The sequence below is a fragment of the Apteryx mantelli genome, chromosome 5, assembly GCF_036417845.1.
Source record: "Apteryx mantelli isolate bAptMan1 chromosome 5, bAptMan1.hap1, whole genome shotgun sequence".
Taxonomy (NCBI): Eukaryota; Metazoa; Chordata; class Aves; order Apterygiformes; family Apterygidae; genus Apteryx; species Apteryx mantelli.
Window position 1 is genome coordinate 55,367,690 of NC_089982.1, and position 18,066 is coordinate 55,385,755.

At 34.5% G+C, this 18,066-nt stretch overlaps 1 protein-coding gene across 1 annotated transcript in view; it reads left to right on the forward strand.

Moving 5' to 3' along the window:
• Nucleotides 1-16,867, forward strand: part of SGCZ (sarcoglycan zeta) — a 237,860-nt gene extending 220,993 nt beyond the window's left edge. Inside the window, exons 6-8 of the mRNA XM_067297146.1 lie at nucleotides 6,811-6,934; nucleotides 16,490-16,610; nucleotides 16,746-16,867. Coding sequence (XP_067153247.1) covers nucleotides 6,811-6,934; nucleotides 16,490-16,610; nucleotides 16,746-16,867 — 367 coding nt within the window. The remainder of the gene's footprint in view (nucleotides 1-6,810; nucleotides 6,935-16,489; nucleotides 16,611-16,745) is intronic.
• Nucleotides 16,868-18,066: the final 1,199 nt, after the last annotated feature.

An 18,066-nucleotide genomic window follows, 5' to 3' on the forward strand; every position in this document is an offset into this window, starting at 1 on the left:
TGGTGAACTTTACATTCTGGAATCCATGAAATTTTACCACCAGAGATTCCAGTTAGTTGGGGGGGGGGGGGTTGTTGTTGTTGGGTTTTTGTTTTTTTTTCTGGTCAGTAGATTGTTTCTTACCTAAATTCCAGAAGGTTTTTAAAATACTTACAGGTTTTTCTGGCTATTTCAAATCTTCCTTACAGCTTAATTGTTTCTGGTCTTGTTTTTTTTTTAATGTTATTTGTGATTTTGGTAGTTTCCTACTCTTTAACTATTCTGGCTATGCTCTAGCCCACTCCGAGAAACAGGAGTGCATATATACTGGTTCTCTTTAACTTTCCTCACACCACCTGCCTCCTCTGTCAAGCTCTTTCTTCAAACATTTGCTCCCTTTGGCACTTCTCACCTTTCCTTGATGCTTCTTCACTTTTTCTAGTCCTTTAATAACATAATTAAAAAGGCATTTTATTTCTTTCTCTTCAGTAACTACTATTTTTATATTCTCAGAAGGGATCCTTTATTTTCCGCTTTTCCTCATTTATCAACTATGTCAAATAACATTAAAATATTCAATGGTTTTTGTTGTTGCTATGATAATGCAGACCGACTGAGCTGAAACCAGTGGCACATACAGGGCAATTAGAACTCGGATTTGAGCCCAGTGAGCTGATTTGGGGGTTAATTAGAATTTCAGGAGTTATAATAAGGTCATGTTGACACATGCCATAGTCAGTGACATGCAGAGCATGGACATAACATCAAATGCTGTGCTGAATGCCTTACTACTGTTCTGGCTTGAGTCAAGAACGTTTCCTCTTTATTTAAGTGCATTGTCCATGAGTTGTGAATTGGATATTGGAAAAGAAAAGTGATATTGGTATTTACTGTTTTCAGGCCATTGCCTATGCCACGAAATATTTACTTAACTTTCCCTTACTTAAGACTCTTTTGGTGGAGTCACAAAATACAGACAACCAAATTCTGCCCTTAAAGTTTAGGTTCCTGCTGATATCAAAGGGAGCTTGAACATGAGCATCTGAGACTTTTCCTCTTGATAAAGTCATATCTGATGATCAGTGAACAAAATTAAGGCTCCATGAGGCTGCCACATTTTCCCTTGCATTCCAATAAAAGTATTGATTTCATCCTGAAAGTACTACAAACATTTGATTAAAAACACTAGAATACAACAAGTTTCAAGAAAAATAACTCTTTAAAAATAACTCTTTTAGTAATGAAGCACATGCACCTTACAGAGAGTGTAAATGTATCAAGAACAGAATTTTAGTCATTTATATATATATAAAAAAGTGCATGTATATAAAGCTGTAAGTAGTATGAATAATGAGATTGAAATGATTGAATAATAATTTTATTTTCATAGTATTCCCACTGCAATGTCAAATGCAGCTAAACAAGGATCTTCTGACTGAACAGTGATTCTTCAAAAAAAATCCAATACTTAAAAAAGGAAATGTCACATGGCATTATATTAGTTTATTTGAAATTTTTTGAGAAAATAGGAATCCTTTGTAGTCTAGTTTTTCAGGCTCCTAGAACGCCGAAGCATCCGTTGTTCTATGGCAGTTCTGCTCTATGGCATGAAGATATTCTCCATGCAATGGAGCTGCAAGTGCGAAGTCCAAAACAGGGCTTCCAGGTTCTTTGTCACCGTGGTCATAAAAGCCATCAGTAATTTTTTCTGGGCACTCTTGGACTTTGCAGGCTGACTTGAAGGAAACTGGAAAGAGTGGAAACCTTAACTTTATCCAGCCCCCTCAGTGTTCAGTGCCTCTCGGCTCTGTGGAGGACTCCCTGGACTTTGCAGATTCCTTGAGCGTAGAGGCAGCCAGATGTTCTTTTGATACTAATAGAATAATTGGAATGAAATACTATATGTAAAATTGTTTCAGTTCTCTGGAGCATGATATTTTCAAAATTATTTTGTAAGAAAAGTCTTCATTCCAACTGGGCATAAAATAAATTCACTGGAGGAAGAAGGTGGCCCTAAGTTCTATGGGGTTTGGGGGTGAGGGGTGCTTTTTTACAAGAAACACGTGGGAAGAAGGATAGAGAGGCTTGGAAAGTCCCCTTGCCTTCCGTCCACCACAACTCTATACCTACAGGCACCAAGCTTGAGTTCACAATTATTTCAATCTGTAGAAATCTACAAAAAGGATATCAGGTAAATTGTGTGGGTTTTTTTTCTTTGTTTTTATATTTGAAAAAAAATTTAATACACTTATAGCATAGATTCCTATGCTAACTGAAAAAAACATTCAGGGTATGATGGCAAGATCATGATATATAAAATTTAAATACTTAGAAATATGTCTTGATGCTCAGGTGTCAAGATGCAGGTGAAATGGGTACCTGCTTGTGCATTCTCTAGTTGGCAGCATATTTTTTAATTTCCTTTTTGAATACAAATTGCATGTTGTTAGAGGTAAAAAGACTGTAAAAGCCTGGAAAGATCAAGTAATCCAGATGTCATATTGGTCATTCTACTAAGCAGTGTGGGCTGAATCCACTGCCTAAAAAGACATGAAGCAAACAGAAGTTTCTCCTGTGCAAATGTGAAAAATTTATTTCCTTCTATTTTAGGAAATATCTTCTGCTAGCCAACAGAGCAAAACTAACATAGATAAATTATATCCCATGTGAGTATGAGGGATATATAAGAAATAAATCTAAAATATTTCTTAAAACCCAAAATGAAAGCTTTTGTTTCATTTTTTAAATTATTTTTCTCTCATTCAATCTAGGTCAGCTTTTAAATAGAAAATGCTATTTTGAAATGAAAAATAAATGTTTCTGCATTTCTGATGAGAAATATCTTAATAACTTCAAAGCAAAATATTCAAATCATTTTGAAAGGTTTCCTTTCTATAACTCAAAATAAATTCAACTCAAATTCATATAACATTGATTCTCTGAAATTCATGTTTTTTGACAAATCAACCGTTGATAATTAAAAAGAAAAAAAGCCCTTCTCTGCTCTGGAGAGATCTTCTGTCTGCATCATGTATGGAAAATAGATGAATTATATTGCTTAAAAAAACTTGTTTTAAAAGCTTCTTTATCTTTCCTACAGTGTGGTTATTTCAGACTAATAATAGCACTAGTTGCCATCTCCATCATGGCTCTTTGTTGTTTGGGGAAGAATTATATTATGTGAGTAGGATTCACTCATAGAAGTAAATACTACAGGCCATCAGTAAATCTGAAAGGAAAGCAAATTCTTGGTATGCTATTCTAATAACGCACTTTTCTTTGGAGCAATGAGTATTACAATATGGAGGGTTACAATAAGTTTATAGTAGAGATTAAAGCTTTCAAAATATGACTAAGGAAAAAGTTATAAAGCAAGCTGTGTATCAGAAATAATTTATCTCAAAACACTGAGGAAATACTCTCCCTGTGTATATAGGCTTTTGCATTTCCAGTAGTCTGCTGCAGATTGCACAGCTGCAAAGTCACTTTTCAGATGTAGTTCATCAGAAGTATAAGAAAAAAAGTATATTAGTAATTGTGAAACAGATATAGGCATGCACCTTTACTAATAGATGGCTAGTGTTTTAAAAACTGCTTTTCAGATCATCAACCATTCATTGACATTTCTAACACATTATTTGTATGATTTCTGAAACTGCTAAAAATATCTATTTGCTGTCTGAAAATGCTGAAATTCTTCTCCAAAGTGTAGAGATATCTGATATTAACAACTCCGTTTCAAATTCAGAAATGATTTGATCAAGCATCTCCATTTTAAATAAACTGGCAGTCATTTAAGTTAATAAAGTTCATGAAAAACAATGATGGAACTGGAGAAAACAACTCTGAGCTACACACTGGCATATGTTGGGGAAAATCATTTTATTATTGTATAACAAAATTATCGTTTCTTGAAAGATGTCCTCCAGATGAATGGGTTTTGTCCTGCTGGAAAATTTCAGTCAGGTCTGAGAATGATTCTGATATTACAAAACCAGAAATTTTGCATCTTTTCTAATGTCATCAATTCAATGTAATGAATGTAACTGCGGGCACTTTTGTCTTCATAGTTAAGAACTTGCAGCTGAAACCAGTGGGAAAAGTAAATATTCTGGGAAATTAATTTAAAAATCACAAAATTACGTAGCAGAAAAATATGGAATAGAAGTATCCCAATAATTTAACAATCATACAATTCAGTTTCCTTTGAAATTCATGGTAAAACCTAATTAAGGCAATACAGTGCTTTTGAAAACCTAATGTCTAAACTTTATATAACAACTGAAAGAACAGTAGCTAAATGTCTGGTATTTTTATATGACTTCCTTTTTTTCATCAGAGTGCTAAACTACTCTAGTGTTACTGAAATAGGATTTTTGCAGGTCTAACTTGTGTTTGTTGATAAGATTGCAGGAGTCTGACCTAAATTCCTATGGCAATTACTTGCTAGCCTTCCCCCCTACATACACCCCGTTAAGAAAGTTCAAACTCATGCTTAAAAAAGTGACATGCCACAATACAGATGTTTGTTACCTGATATATAATTTGTATATAATGGAATGTTTCATGATTTATGGCAAATTGAGACTGATACACAAATCAGATATATAGTGCTTCTTATCTATATCACAGTTACTCGGTATTATTTAATCTAATTTTAATCTAATCTAATCTTATGCAGCACTCTGTAGTGCTTTTCATTGCAAATAAAAATTAGGTTTCTCTTTTAATTTTGGGTTTTTTTGTTTTTTGTTTTTTGACTTTTCCAGTGTAGATACATGTTCTCTAAAAGGTTTTGGAAAGTCTTTTTCTGCTGCTTTATAGAAATTGGTAGTTCACAGACCACCTCCTTGAAAACACTGATGATGACTGATGATTGAATAATTCATGATACCTAGATTCTTCACTGGTGCAAATAACCACAAAATCTTCTATTAACTTCTCCATATGCAGAGTGTGAAAAAATGAAAGAAAATGGCTTAGTATATACAAAAGCAAAAATTTTTCTACTGCTTCTATGTATAGTAATATAATTATCAAAAATCATGAATGAAAGCAGCTGGTAAAGAAATCTCTAGTAATATCTTTTAAAAAAAATCAAATAAGAACTTTTGATTTTTACTTCCATTTATTTGTACCTTGTCCCTTTTTGGCCATTATGCTTGTGATAATCTTAATTAGTATTCAACCAGTTCTGCTGTTTTATTTTTTCATAAAACAGAACTAATCAACATACAGAAAGTTAAACGTGTCTTCAATAAAGTGTTTTTGCTTTCTTTAATAATCAGTATGTGCACATTTTGCATTTGTTCTTTTTTATAGGCACCTACAAATAATGATGTACTCTATCTGGACATGTTTTTTTAACGGTCTGGTTTTGTGCTGCGAAATAATTGCTTTTCTTTTTTTCCCCCCATTGAGTGTCAGTGACCATGTAACAATCAGAAATATTTCATGGACACTATCTCAGTGACTTGCTTTGCATGCAAATGTGGCATTTTGGTTTCAAATTGATAATATATTACTATTCTGTACACCTCTTCTGAAAAAAATTCAATAGTTGAAATACACTGAAATTCTGTTGTTCCATTGATTTATTGATCTTTCATTTGGCTCTTCTATAGCAAATACTTTGTCAAACTATTCATTCCTTTATACGTCTAATAGTTCATTATAGTTTTGGATGGATGTAACTCTAATAATCAAAATGTAATTTGTTAAAGAGGGAAATACACTGTTTTCTCCCAGCAATTCATTCTAGCCATCTAGCCATCATTAATATATTTCATCTTACAAACAGCCTTTGTTCAAGTAAAGTGGAACTGTTCTATCTTTGTATTACTGAGGAAATGAGATATAAATAGATTAAGAGATTTGTCTCACTCTTAACAGGACTGTGCAATAAGTCTATGGCTGAACCCAACTAGAATCCAAATTTTTGGCTTCCAGTTCAGTAGTCTTCATCTGATCATCTTTATTATTCAGTGTGTCAACACCACTTCTACAAAATCCTTGCACTGGTACTTCCATTTCAAGAGAAATCTGTAGCACACTGATAGATAGTAGAAAGTATCACAGTTCTGCATTACAGTTGATCAAGAATCATGACCACAGAGTACAGAGAAAAAGGGAAAGAATAACAATAGTTGCACTGAGGAGAGATAGCGAGAATGTTACTATTATAACAGGGTTAAAGAAGATAATGTGTATTTTGCAGAAGAAAAAATGACATGAAAAAAACAAAATAATAGAGACATAATCATCTTTCTTTTTCCCTCTTCTTCCCACATGACACTGCTACATCTCCCCAAAGCACAAATAATCCTACAAAGGCAAAGTCATTCTAAGTCATTCAGTTTTAAAACTCATTCACTATTTAAAACTTTTAAAAAGTGTTTTGTTTTGTTTTTATTTAAATGAATATTTGTCATTCGTCACTAAACAAATTTTAGTTATTAACCTGTCAGTACAGTAGCACTCACAGAGACATGTGGAATCTTAAGTATCAATATTTTAGTATTAGTAAAGTCAAGCAAATCAGGTACCATATTCAGGAAAGCACCACTAAGCAAACAAACTTATATCAGTACATGCTTAAATGCTGTCTAGGATAGGACAATCCAATAGGAATGGATTTAAACATATACTGAAGTTCTTTTTCTTTTCTTGGCCATAGAGAATACTGAAAGAATCACATATTTAGCAATTCATTTTTACTTTATCTTTCAAAATAAATATGTATCTACATATATTGTGTTTTTTAGAGTGGGGTGGGTTTTTGGTCCTATGGATCAGTACATTTTTTTCTCAGTGGCTGTTTTTGTCTTTCAGACTTGAATCTCCTACTAGATCTTTGATGATGGAAGCACCCAGGGGAGTGCAAGTCAATGCAGCTGCAGGAGACTTAAAGGCTACCTGTAGGAAAGAACTGCACTTACAATCCACAGAAGGGGAGGTAAGTTCAGATGGTAGAGAAATGTTCTACGGCTCTGCCCAGCAAAATGCAAACAACATAAGGATATTTTACTAAAGAGAGAGGTAAACATCATGAGAAGTGTTCTGCATTTGCCTACATTAAAATGATTCTTGTTTAACTTGCTCAGTCATGATTATTTATTTGCTTTCAGCAAATATTTGAGTCACTCAATTTTATTCACACTGAAAAAAGTGTCTGTTATATTTAAATAGATAAAGATGAGGATGATTTTTAATATAACAGTCAAAGAAAATGTTACCCCATCCTTCAGCATATCTATGGGACAGAGACAACTAAGTGATACTGGTACAAAGTTAATCGTGTTTAATAATAATTAGGATTTTGCGTACAATACAGTTACTTTGGATGAATCTGACAAACTAAAAGAGAACTTGCTAGTTTACTTGCACTTCCTAGGTTACAAGCACTTCTGAAAAACTAGTTATTTAATGTAAATGTCTAACTGGGAATAGAAATCTTTGGAAATTTTTTGACCTTTGTGTCTGCATTTTCTACCAAGCATTCCCAAATGTTTTACAAACTACTCCAACAAACAAAACCAGCATTTGCATCTGTGATGGTAATGTCCTCCAAGGCACACGCTTTGCATCACAATGTAGACAGGAACATTTTTGGCCATTATGCTGAATCAAAGGCCTACTTCAATAAAAGTTTTCCATAACTCCAAGTGTCTGTCCTGCATATTTAAAGCACAATATTTTCCTAATTCACAGCCTCAAATACTTATTTTCACCACACGTCCCAGCTTATTTCTGAGTTTCTCCAAGTAACAGCTCTTATCATAATCCCTCATCTTTACTTAGCACCTCTCTAAAGATGAAGCCTTTGTTACTGGTTCCTAACGTGGCCAAGATAGCAGTAAAGACAATCTATCCCTCTTTTAATAGTAAATATCATTCTCCCTTACCCCTTGTGCTCTCTATGGGCAGTTTTATTGCAGGGCTACAGCTTCCTGTAACACTTCCTGCTTCCCTTGGCCCAGTCTAATACGTTTCCCATATTTATTAACATTAATTTTTCACTTGGAATATACTTCTTTGTTATTTCCATTAATGATATTGTCCATGGAAAAAATAATATTCAAGCGAAAAAAAAAAGAAGCAAAGCAGAAAGACTGTTACCCTTCTTCAATTCCCTGTGATCTCTGGAGCAATGGTTGTACCTATAATGTCTTGTTTTAGTACCATGCATCTTTGTGGTGTTTTGTACATATTTCATCCAAGGGTTCAGCAGACATTTTTGCATGTATAAACACTGTGGGTTTATTGCATGAATTCTGGTTTTTCTTAAGTATTTACTCCAGCTGGACATCCACAATGTTACTGATAGTGCAGAGTCACCATGGCCACTTTAGAGAATCAATGGACTAATTCGAGCCAGGTGTAAGGACCCAGGGTAAACATCTGAGGGACTGAAACTAATTTCTGAAAGAAAAATGTCTATATAAAAAAAATTATTAGTTGCTGCCCTTGTTCACGGCCCAATGGATACACCAAATGTTGATAGACAGTATGGAGAAAAAGTGTAAAGGGTTTATCGTAACGTGTTATTAGGAAAACACATTCTAAAACAAAACAAAGTATGTATGTCAAAAGTAATCTTCATTTTAGCCTGAAGATATATGCTTTATCGGTCAGGCTTTTTATGTGAATAAAAGAATATTGGCTCAGTGAATTGGATCTGGGAATGAACCATTTTTGTGATAAGATATTTTATACTAAAAAAATACATTTTTGTATTATTCTTATATTGATTAACTAAATTTAACATTTTAATGTTTGTAAGCTTATTCAATAAATCATCAAAGATAGATGAATTAATATTTTCCATCTATAGCATATTTATTGTGCTATTATGCCAGGAAATAGTTATGTGACATCTGGAATCAATCAGTTATAACCATGTAGCAGAACATTATGAATTTACTGTGGATTAATCTATGAAAGATATATTTCCCTTTTAGGAAATAATAACTTCAGAATATATTTTTTTGAAGAACAAATGTGTTTACGAAATACTTTTCCTCTAGCTTTATTTCTCATACAGTATAATCTTTAGCCTCCCACATCATAAACTGAAAGCATCTGTAAGCATTCTGAATTCTGCTGTTTAATACTTTTTTTATTTATTGCAGTATTATAATAATCCTTTTAGCCATAGTACACATTATAATGCATGATCCCAGACTGAATAATGGGGGCTGTAATTTAGACTCAGGTCTGCTGCCCTTTTATGAAGCACTTGAGCTGCACCCTTGTGAGTTGAGGCATCAGCAGAATCCTTTGATTCAATTATAGTTTGGCATTTAATTGTGAACTATGTATTATTCTATAAATAAACCATAACCAATGGTTTAAAGCTGCAATCATTTACAAGCAAAATGAAATGTGAAGCTCCAGGGTCTAGCAGATTCTGCTGGTTTACATAAGAAGAAAAAGAACCTTCCTTGTCTGGAAATTCAGCACAATGGCTGCTAGCCGACTACTGCTTCTTCCTCGTATAAACACAATGCAAAAGTACAGCTCATGTTTGAATTTTGTAGATACTAGATTTTGCTATGTCCACAAATGCACAATAATCTGTAGAATTGAACGTAAAATATATCATCGTATAATGATAACAAGCTTAAAGGATTATTTGATGATGTCAACTCACTGGTCCAAAATATAATTTTAATGGTTTTGACAATACATCACCCTTTGAAGCAGAAGGGTGCTCGCTGAGCCTCAGCCCTTATGAAAGTTCCTTCTCATCCAGCTGCCATGTATTTCTGCAATCAACTGCTATGCAAGCCAGGCTCTGCACTTGAGTTGCATCCCATTGACTAGCAAAGGCCAAGTAAAGAAAAGGAGAAAGACACACTGAGGCATCTGGTTGTTACAAACATACTCATATTAGTCATCTTGCCTGTGACCTTTTTCCTATTCATTTGCTTATTTCCTTGTTGTTCCTTGTCATATTGCACTCCTGAATTGCACAGTTTGTGGACTGGATTTGGTTGTTTCTAGCATAATGAGGCTGATCCCTTGGTGCAACTTACAGCTGTTGCATTAAAAATCAGCAATACTCTTTGAAAGAAAAGGTTTACTCACAATCAGTGTAGAAGACAAGAGGTCAAGCTTATATTGTGACCTTACCATTTTCATGCAACTCGGTTTATTCTGATGAAGTACATGCCATGACGATTTTGTAGAGACTGACCGACAAATGCACTAGTGCTAACATTTGATATATAGTCCTATCCAGGTCTCCCACTAAGTCCAAAAGTTGTATTTAACATTGAGCTTAATGATTAATAAAATTGGAGTAGTCTTCACTTGTAAGTCCAAAAGCACCATTTTGAAGCTCTGGTTTTGGTGCTTTGTGTAGCTGTTGTTCTGTTCTGAAACAGAAGAAAGGAATTTTAAATTATCTAAATACACTGGAATAGAACTAGCATGTTCTGCACGCCATTTGCCACAACTATGAAGGAATGGCTGGCCAAAGGCAACAGCATTTCCCAGATTAGTTCAGCTCAGCCAAATTATGCTTGTCTGAGATTAAATGTTTGTAAAAACAGATTTAAATTCATGACATGAATGAACTGAGTTCAATAAAAAAATAAGCAATGACAGACTGTAGAGCTCAAGGATACACTGTTTATTCACCAAAAAATGTCTAATAATTGTATGCTGTATTTTGCTTTCAAAACCATTTTTTGGATATTAACCAGTTAAATTGTCACTCCTGTCACGGAGAAGTGACCTGTGTGATTTGTAGAAGTGAAGGAATATTTTTCTACAAATTTAAAATAATTAATTCTTATGAAAGTGCAGATTTCAAAATTTCTATTAAGAAATACTGATGGAAATTTAATATTACTAAAACACCATGTCATTTTTAAAGAAAACTTTTCAGTTTAAAACAATTTTTCATTTTTACGTTAATTTATAGTAGAAAGCACTTTTATGTTGAAGTCCCTAATCAAAATAAGATGTTCCAAAACTACAAAGGCAAAATGTTTTAACTGAGAAGACCCTTTTTTCACAGGCAAATTTTGAAGGCCATAAGCCATTTTATTAGAAAGAGAAAAAGAAGTGACAATGAATAATTTATTTCATAAGTGAATGATTTTTCCATGAATATCACATTTTAATCTAGATCTGATTTGAATGGTAATTAATTAATATGGTTTTGTACTCAGTAGACTGAGCACAAATATTCCCAATGCATGTTTTTTCCTTTCTGTGTTGGGCACATAAATCACAGAAAAGTCACATCTGTCCTCTGAATGAGTTTGCAAATACTTCCAGTACAAGCAACTAAGAAATGGAATTTAAAATTTCATTCTGAAAATTCTTGTGTATAAGATTATTATTGATGTTTCATAAACATTAGAACTTTTAAACACTGATCAACATTCACAGTAACCCCATTGATCAGCCCTGAAATGATTTCCATGATAACAAGAATAAATACACTAGAAAGTTTTTATAGCACCGGTACTGGGGCTACAAAATCAGTAGCTCCCAATATACTTATGTTGCACTGGTGTTATAAATCAGAAATTGTAATATACTTGAGTTTGTCTAACTTGAATTTACAAAACTGTATACTTAATATCTCCAAGCAATTCATATAAACACCACTAGAGTACTAAAAAGTCAAAAATGTAACATAAATTTTTCCATCCTAAGTATGGATAAATGAATATTATAAACTTAGCAGGCACTGTACAGTTCAGTAATGTACAATGTTATATGACTGACTGATGAACACCACTTTTCAGCTTTCCTTCTTTTCTTCCACACTTCCCCCAAGTTCCTGCCATTTCTTACCCACCCTAAACCTGAACCTGCCTTAGCAGCCTCACTGGAACCATCTGTCTAATCAAGTCCTACAATGAATACAGAAGAATTCTTCAGTCTTTATAAATCCTAAACAGAACACTAAAAAGTCTGTTGTTTGACTTTTTCTACTTAGTCTATGTCCTGTATTGAGCAGACTTAGTAAAGAACCCAGTGTAGAACTTATATACATGGCACACTCATATCTCTGTTGCAGATGGCTATATGGATATTTGATTTTTTACCTTTTGCTTTAATCTTGCCCGCTGAAAGTTCTCTCCTTAAATTTAGTTCTATATTTTGTAGATAATATATATATTCTAGCTTGTCTTTTGATCCTTTCCCCACTTAGATAGGTTAATGCCACAGTCTGATAAGCAGATGGTTTGCAGATCTCAGTTAACAAATATTACTGACAACATTGATTTTCTGTACGCTTTCACAGGATGATTTTACAAGGCATAATATCGGGCTACCTAGATTTGCCAGGTTGGTTGATCTTTGACATTTCTTTGCAGATGCATATGCCTGTGCTCTTCTACGTGTTCATGTCTCCCAGTAAATATCACCATCACCATAAAGTGACAAATGACTTAACTATCTTAGGAGATTTATGAAAATTCATAGAAATAATTGATTGCAAACAGTCTAAACAGAGAGGCCAAACACTCAGTTATACATCCTTCGACATTTCATTTAATACATCTGGATACCTCATGACAACTGTCAACTTGTTTTTTGCAAAATGGGGAAATGAGTAACTAGTCATGTTACCCTAACTGAATTACACATAACAACTGTATACTGTGTAGAAGAAAGTTGCATTAACTTATTAATACTTCATCAGAAATAATCTACTGAATATTGCATTCTAATTTCCTTAGAAATAGAAATAATTCAGGCTGTTCGATTTCTTCCTTCTTGCTGTTTCTGTGTCTCTCATACAGTACTCAAACACCCCTGCTGAAAATCAAAGCCTGTGTGTGTAAAATGTGCAAGCAGAAATTACTGAACATTCATATTAAATAGGTAACACGTTAAAATGATGTAAAAAGAGTACAATTTTTCCACTCCTACCCCATGACCTGCAGGCTGATTCAGTCTGCTATTTTAATTAATCAGAAATCTGGTCTACTTAAAAGTAGTATAGTATTAATATAATTTTCTCAGCACTAAGATGCACAAGACAGAAAGCAGTGATCTAGGATTTCTAAAATGTAAGTATTTAAATAGAAGGCAAATGATCCTAAATGCTCTGCTCTCTGAGGTGAAACAGCATTTCTCTGTGTGGCTGCTGCCCTTAAAATGTTGTAGTCTCTCAGTCAGTCTCCTACTATGTTTCAAAAAGGGTGGATAAAAGTTTCAGTTTTATCCTTGCCCATTTATCTGCTGAGCTGCGAGAGTCTCAGGAAGGGCATGACCGGCTCACATGGCCTTGATGCATATGAAGTATCAGATGGCTTATCTCATACCTTTCACAGCACAAAAGATTAGAGAAAGGCCATGTATACAAGTGACTTCCATTAACTACTATCATCTAGCAATAGTGTTCCTCGGGAACATAATACTCTCCAGTTTTTCATCTTGCTACGTCTTCCCTTCTCTTTATATACCTCATAGCAGCAGGCATAAAGAGGTAAGTACAGTTTAAGTTTTGCTGATATTGGAGGATTTTTCAGCCATGAATTTCAGTTTTCAGCAGAAGAAGGGAGGGAAGAGGATATGCCCCCAAACATGGACTGTGGTCCTCTGACATTCCTTAAGTTACATATTTGGCTCCTATGCTGAAATATTTGGACCCCCTGTTTAACTAATGGATAGCAATATTGCATCTCTAAAGTTTAGGTTTTTAATTATAACTTTGAAAGCATATGGACAGAGTAGGTTTTAATGCTTACTGAAAATCAGTATTAAAAGTCCAAAATGCTACTCAGATGTGGTTTTTAGAACTATTTGTTCCAAATTATTTGGAGCTGCTCACTAAGAGCATATAACATTAGTAGCTGCTGTTTAATACCCTGTGGAGTTACTGTTGAAATTGAAAGTATTTTTCACTATCATGTTCTGATGCCAGTACTTGATCTTTCTGCAAGTATAGATAGTGCTCAACTATGTTGAGCACTATTATATATAAAAGATGCACCTATACTTAGACACAGCTTACACTATTGAATGCTACTGGATTTTTATGCTATACTCTTGATAACTCCATCATTGCTACCTTAATAGTGAACTTGTTAGAATTTCTTTTATTCCTAATATGAGAAGTGATAAATTACTTTTTATTACTTGTAACCCCACTGACTGACAGCTGTGTCCTTTCTTTCTTGCACCAATTCCTAACTTCTAGTTTGGTATCAAATTCCTTTTTTTCCTCCATCTGTTATTTTGTTTTTTTATTATACTTGCTATAGTTGCTTTTACTTTTGCTCCTAGCTGAGCTGAATTTTTTTACATATGTAATATTCTTTTACAGCTGTAATTGTCATAGAACATTATTAAATTGTTCCCAACACCATCCACATTTATTCTATCTAAATTATTTCTTCTGGGCTTCTGATTCCTAATTATTTCAGGTTTACGAAGTAGGACTTTTAAAGCAGCCATGAGTGTATTTGTGTTTAAATACATCATTCCTTTGTCACATGAATTACAGAACAAGGATAATCATTTGCTGCTTTTTAGTTTTGTAATCAATTCCTCTATCAGTCAGGACATGAGTTTAACAAATTCTCCCATTTTTTATGTTTCTCACTATGCACTTATGCAATTTTGAAATAAAATGAATGCTTCTTTTTTTCCCTTTTTATTCTTGCCTTGCTAATTTAGTATCTTCTTGACCTGCCTTTTACAGCTTCCCCCCACCCCCCCCCCCAAGAAGGCTGGCTTGCCTTCGGCTGAGTTACATATTGTGTATCCATCTCTTTGTGTACTTAGTAGACCACTGTTCCTGGAAAAAAAAAACAAAAAAAAACAAAAAACTCTTTCTTACTACCTAGCTTCTTGAGCCATTACCCACTTTGGATGTCCATATTGCTTTGATCTTGGGACAGAAGAGTCAACCAGAATATCTCTGGGACATACTTCTGTCTTCCTTCTGTGCTTCCTGCAGTCAGCTATAGTGTGAGATTTATCTCATAAGAAGTGTGCTTAGTGCCGGGATGCGTGTTTGCCCCCTGCCCACGTCCATGTCCCACCACCCAGAAGACATCATGCCACACAGATATCCACTCTGCCTCTGGGATTGCTTCCAGTCCTTTTTGTGTAAATTCCCAACAATAACAATTTATCTTCCTCTAGCAGCTGGAAAGCCCTCAATGAAGGTTTGTATTGTTTTGGGCTAGTTCAGTCTGTGTTTCATTCAGCCACCCCAGTGTTTAAATTGTTGCCACTGTGGATGGTAACATGACTGTGCCTCAGTCATTGTATGGGATTATATCCAGCCTTCTCTCCTCAAATTTTTGCCAGCCTGCCCTCCTCCACTTCTCTCCACTGGGGCTTGGTACAGCTTCTGCACTGCTTTTCTGCCATCTACAGCTGGTTTTATCATAAAATAATATTTGTCTCCTGTACAAGACAGCAGAATACATGTCCTGTCTTCCCAGGTTCTTCACACGTACTGCCAACATTGTGATATAACAGTGTTATGTTGGCTTTGTTGGTTTTCAATGCCTTATAAACTCACTAGGTAGTATTTCAGGAACTCACCTTCTCCTAAGCTTCATACTGTTTCTGCAAGGCTTAAAGACATTTTGATTTGTTACCTGTCTTCCAGAAATTGCTAGTGTGCATCTGAGGAAATGACTGATCATACTTTAGCTTTCATTTACTCCTTCCCTAAATAAAAAATAAACTCTAAGTAGTTGGAAACTCCTCTATTTGTTGCAGTGGAAGACTTGGGGTTTTTTTGTCCTTTATTTATTTGATATCATGATGTGGTTTATTCAGCACCCTGAAAATATAAAGTAGGTAAAATATTACAGAGCTCCATACAGATTCATGGGCATTAGCCTTTCCAGTGTTTACAGTTTCATACTCTCTCTTGTTATTTTCAGTGGAAGGAGATTAAAAAAAATTTTTTTTTAATCATATGCAATGTTCAGAAACAAATGGGAATAGCTTGATGACCTTCTTAATAAGACTTTAACTTGAAATATTTTTTCCCTTAATTTAGGTCAGATAAGCTCTTTATTTTGTGTGTATGACTCTGTAGCCTTATTTAATTATTCTCTGACTGTAGTTATTGTTAAGCCCTTACAATTTAGCACACTCCAGCATATATTTCCTGCTGCTTACAGGAACACACTGGGGAATGTGCTTTAATATCACTTCACACTTATCAAAATACAGATTCCTCCAGAGTTAAGATATGCAACTGCCATGAATGAATACATTTTAATCGTAAAGCGTACAAGTGAAAATTCAACCTGTTCAAGAATATTGTCAAAATGTTTTGTATAACACTACCTATATCTGGATAAACTTGTTGAGTGAAGGCTTAAGAAGTATTTGTATATACTACATTAATAAATATTAATGGATTTACAACTATACAAAGCTGAAAAACAAGAAATTTTGACAGCGAATGCATTAAATTAAACCTCATGACTATGCCACCAAATACGTCTTTAAATTATGTTACGATGCTGAAAGACACGTACTTATTCCTTCTATTTTCCCCTTGTAGATATTTTTAAATGCAGATACAATCCGCCTGGGAAATCTACCGACGGGTTCCTTTTCGTCCTCTCCACCTAGCTCTTCAGCTCCTCGCCAGACTATCTATGAGCTCTGCGTCTGTCCTAATGGTAAACTTTACCTGTCTCCAGCAGGAGCAGGCTCCACATGTCAATCCAGTAGCAACATCTGTTTGTGGAGCTAAAATGACTCCAATTTATCCTCACACCAGAATAGCCTTTTGTTACTATCCCTCTGCTTCACAGTTCTGCTCGGTTTCCCTTGTGACAAGTTCGACGCTTCAAACGGCCTGCAGAGCAACTTCTTCCAGTGTAAGCAGGAATACAGCGCTGCCTTCTCTCGTGGTTTATGGTACCACTCAGCATAGAGATGGGAGTGAGATATTCAGCATGTATTCTTCATCAGGAAACCTGGATCATAATATCACCTTTTGGAAAGGGAGAATAACACAGGTGCCTTTGCTACATGAAGTGAAGCACATAGTTTTAGATTTTTGCAGGACCTGGATATGAACTGCACATATATATACAGTACATATACAAATTTGCCAAGATTCCAATGGTGAGATGAATTGGTAACCCCTGTATGTTAAATAACTTTACTGTCTGAAAGCACAATTTTCCATTCATCTTTTTGGATGTAAACTTTTACCCCTGAATTTTAAAATTTTGAAGCATTGTGTGATGCTTGCTTTACTAAACAAATTCAGTAAATGGTTTTTAACACAAAAAGAGACAGAATCCCTCACTCAGTTTGGTTTCTTTAAAAGAAGTGTGTTGTTACTCTTTGTCTACTAGGTCTAGGGTTTTGTACAGTAGGTAAATTTTGGAAGCGCTCAGCAATATTAACTTTCAGAGCTAAAAAGACATCTGCTCGTCTGTCAGATCTGAATGGCCTTATATAGCAATTTCGTGGCTACTGCATGTGAAGTGATTGCTTTAAATAGAACATACAGTTTCTGGAAAAGAAGAACAGGGTAAAGAGGGAAATACTGATGGTATGTTTGTTAATCAGTTTGTCGTTCTTCACAAGTTATTTATAATTGGCAAAAGCAAAAACAAGAAAAAATCTTCAACGGTACATCTTTTCCATTTTCTAGCTATGTCTACCTGCTGCCATTTGAACACAGTACAAACATCAGCACTAATGTCATGTGTGATGCTGCAAAGCAATGCACTAATAACTGGAATGACACATTTATTATTCTTTTTTCCTTACCATCTGCTGCTAAGGTTTTCAAAGTAATAGTAATAAATATATAATATAAACCTATATTAAATGAAATTCAATATTGAAAAGTACATTTACATTATGTTGACTTTATCAGGTCTGTGTTTAAATTATGCAGCCCCGTTTGCACTCAGATCTCACTGCTTACTTTCTTTTTTGACAAGTTTGATGTGGGATTTCTTTCTCGTATCAATTTTTATTACTTGTTTGGCTTTGTTGGTAACTGAACTCCTGTAAGAGATGCTTTGGTATGCTGCTGCTCAGTTTATTACAACATTGATTAACAAGAATATCTTGAAACTTGCAGAACCCAGGAATGTAAAACAGTATAAAAAT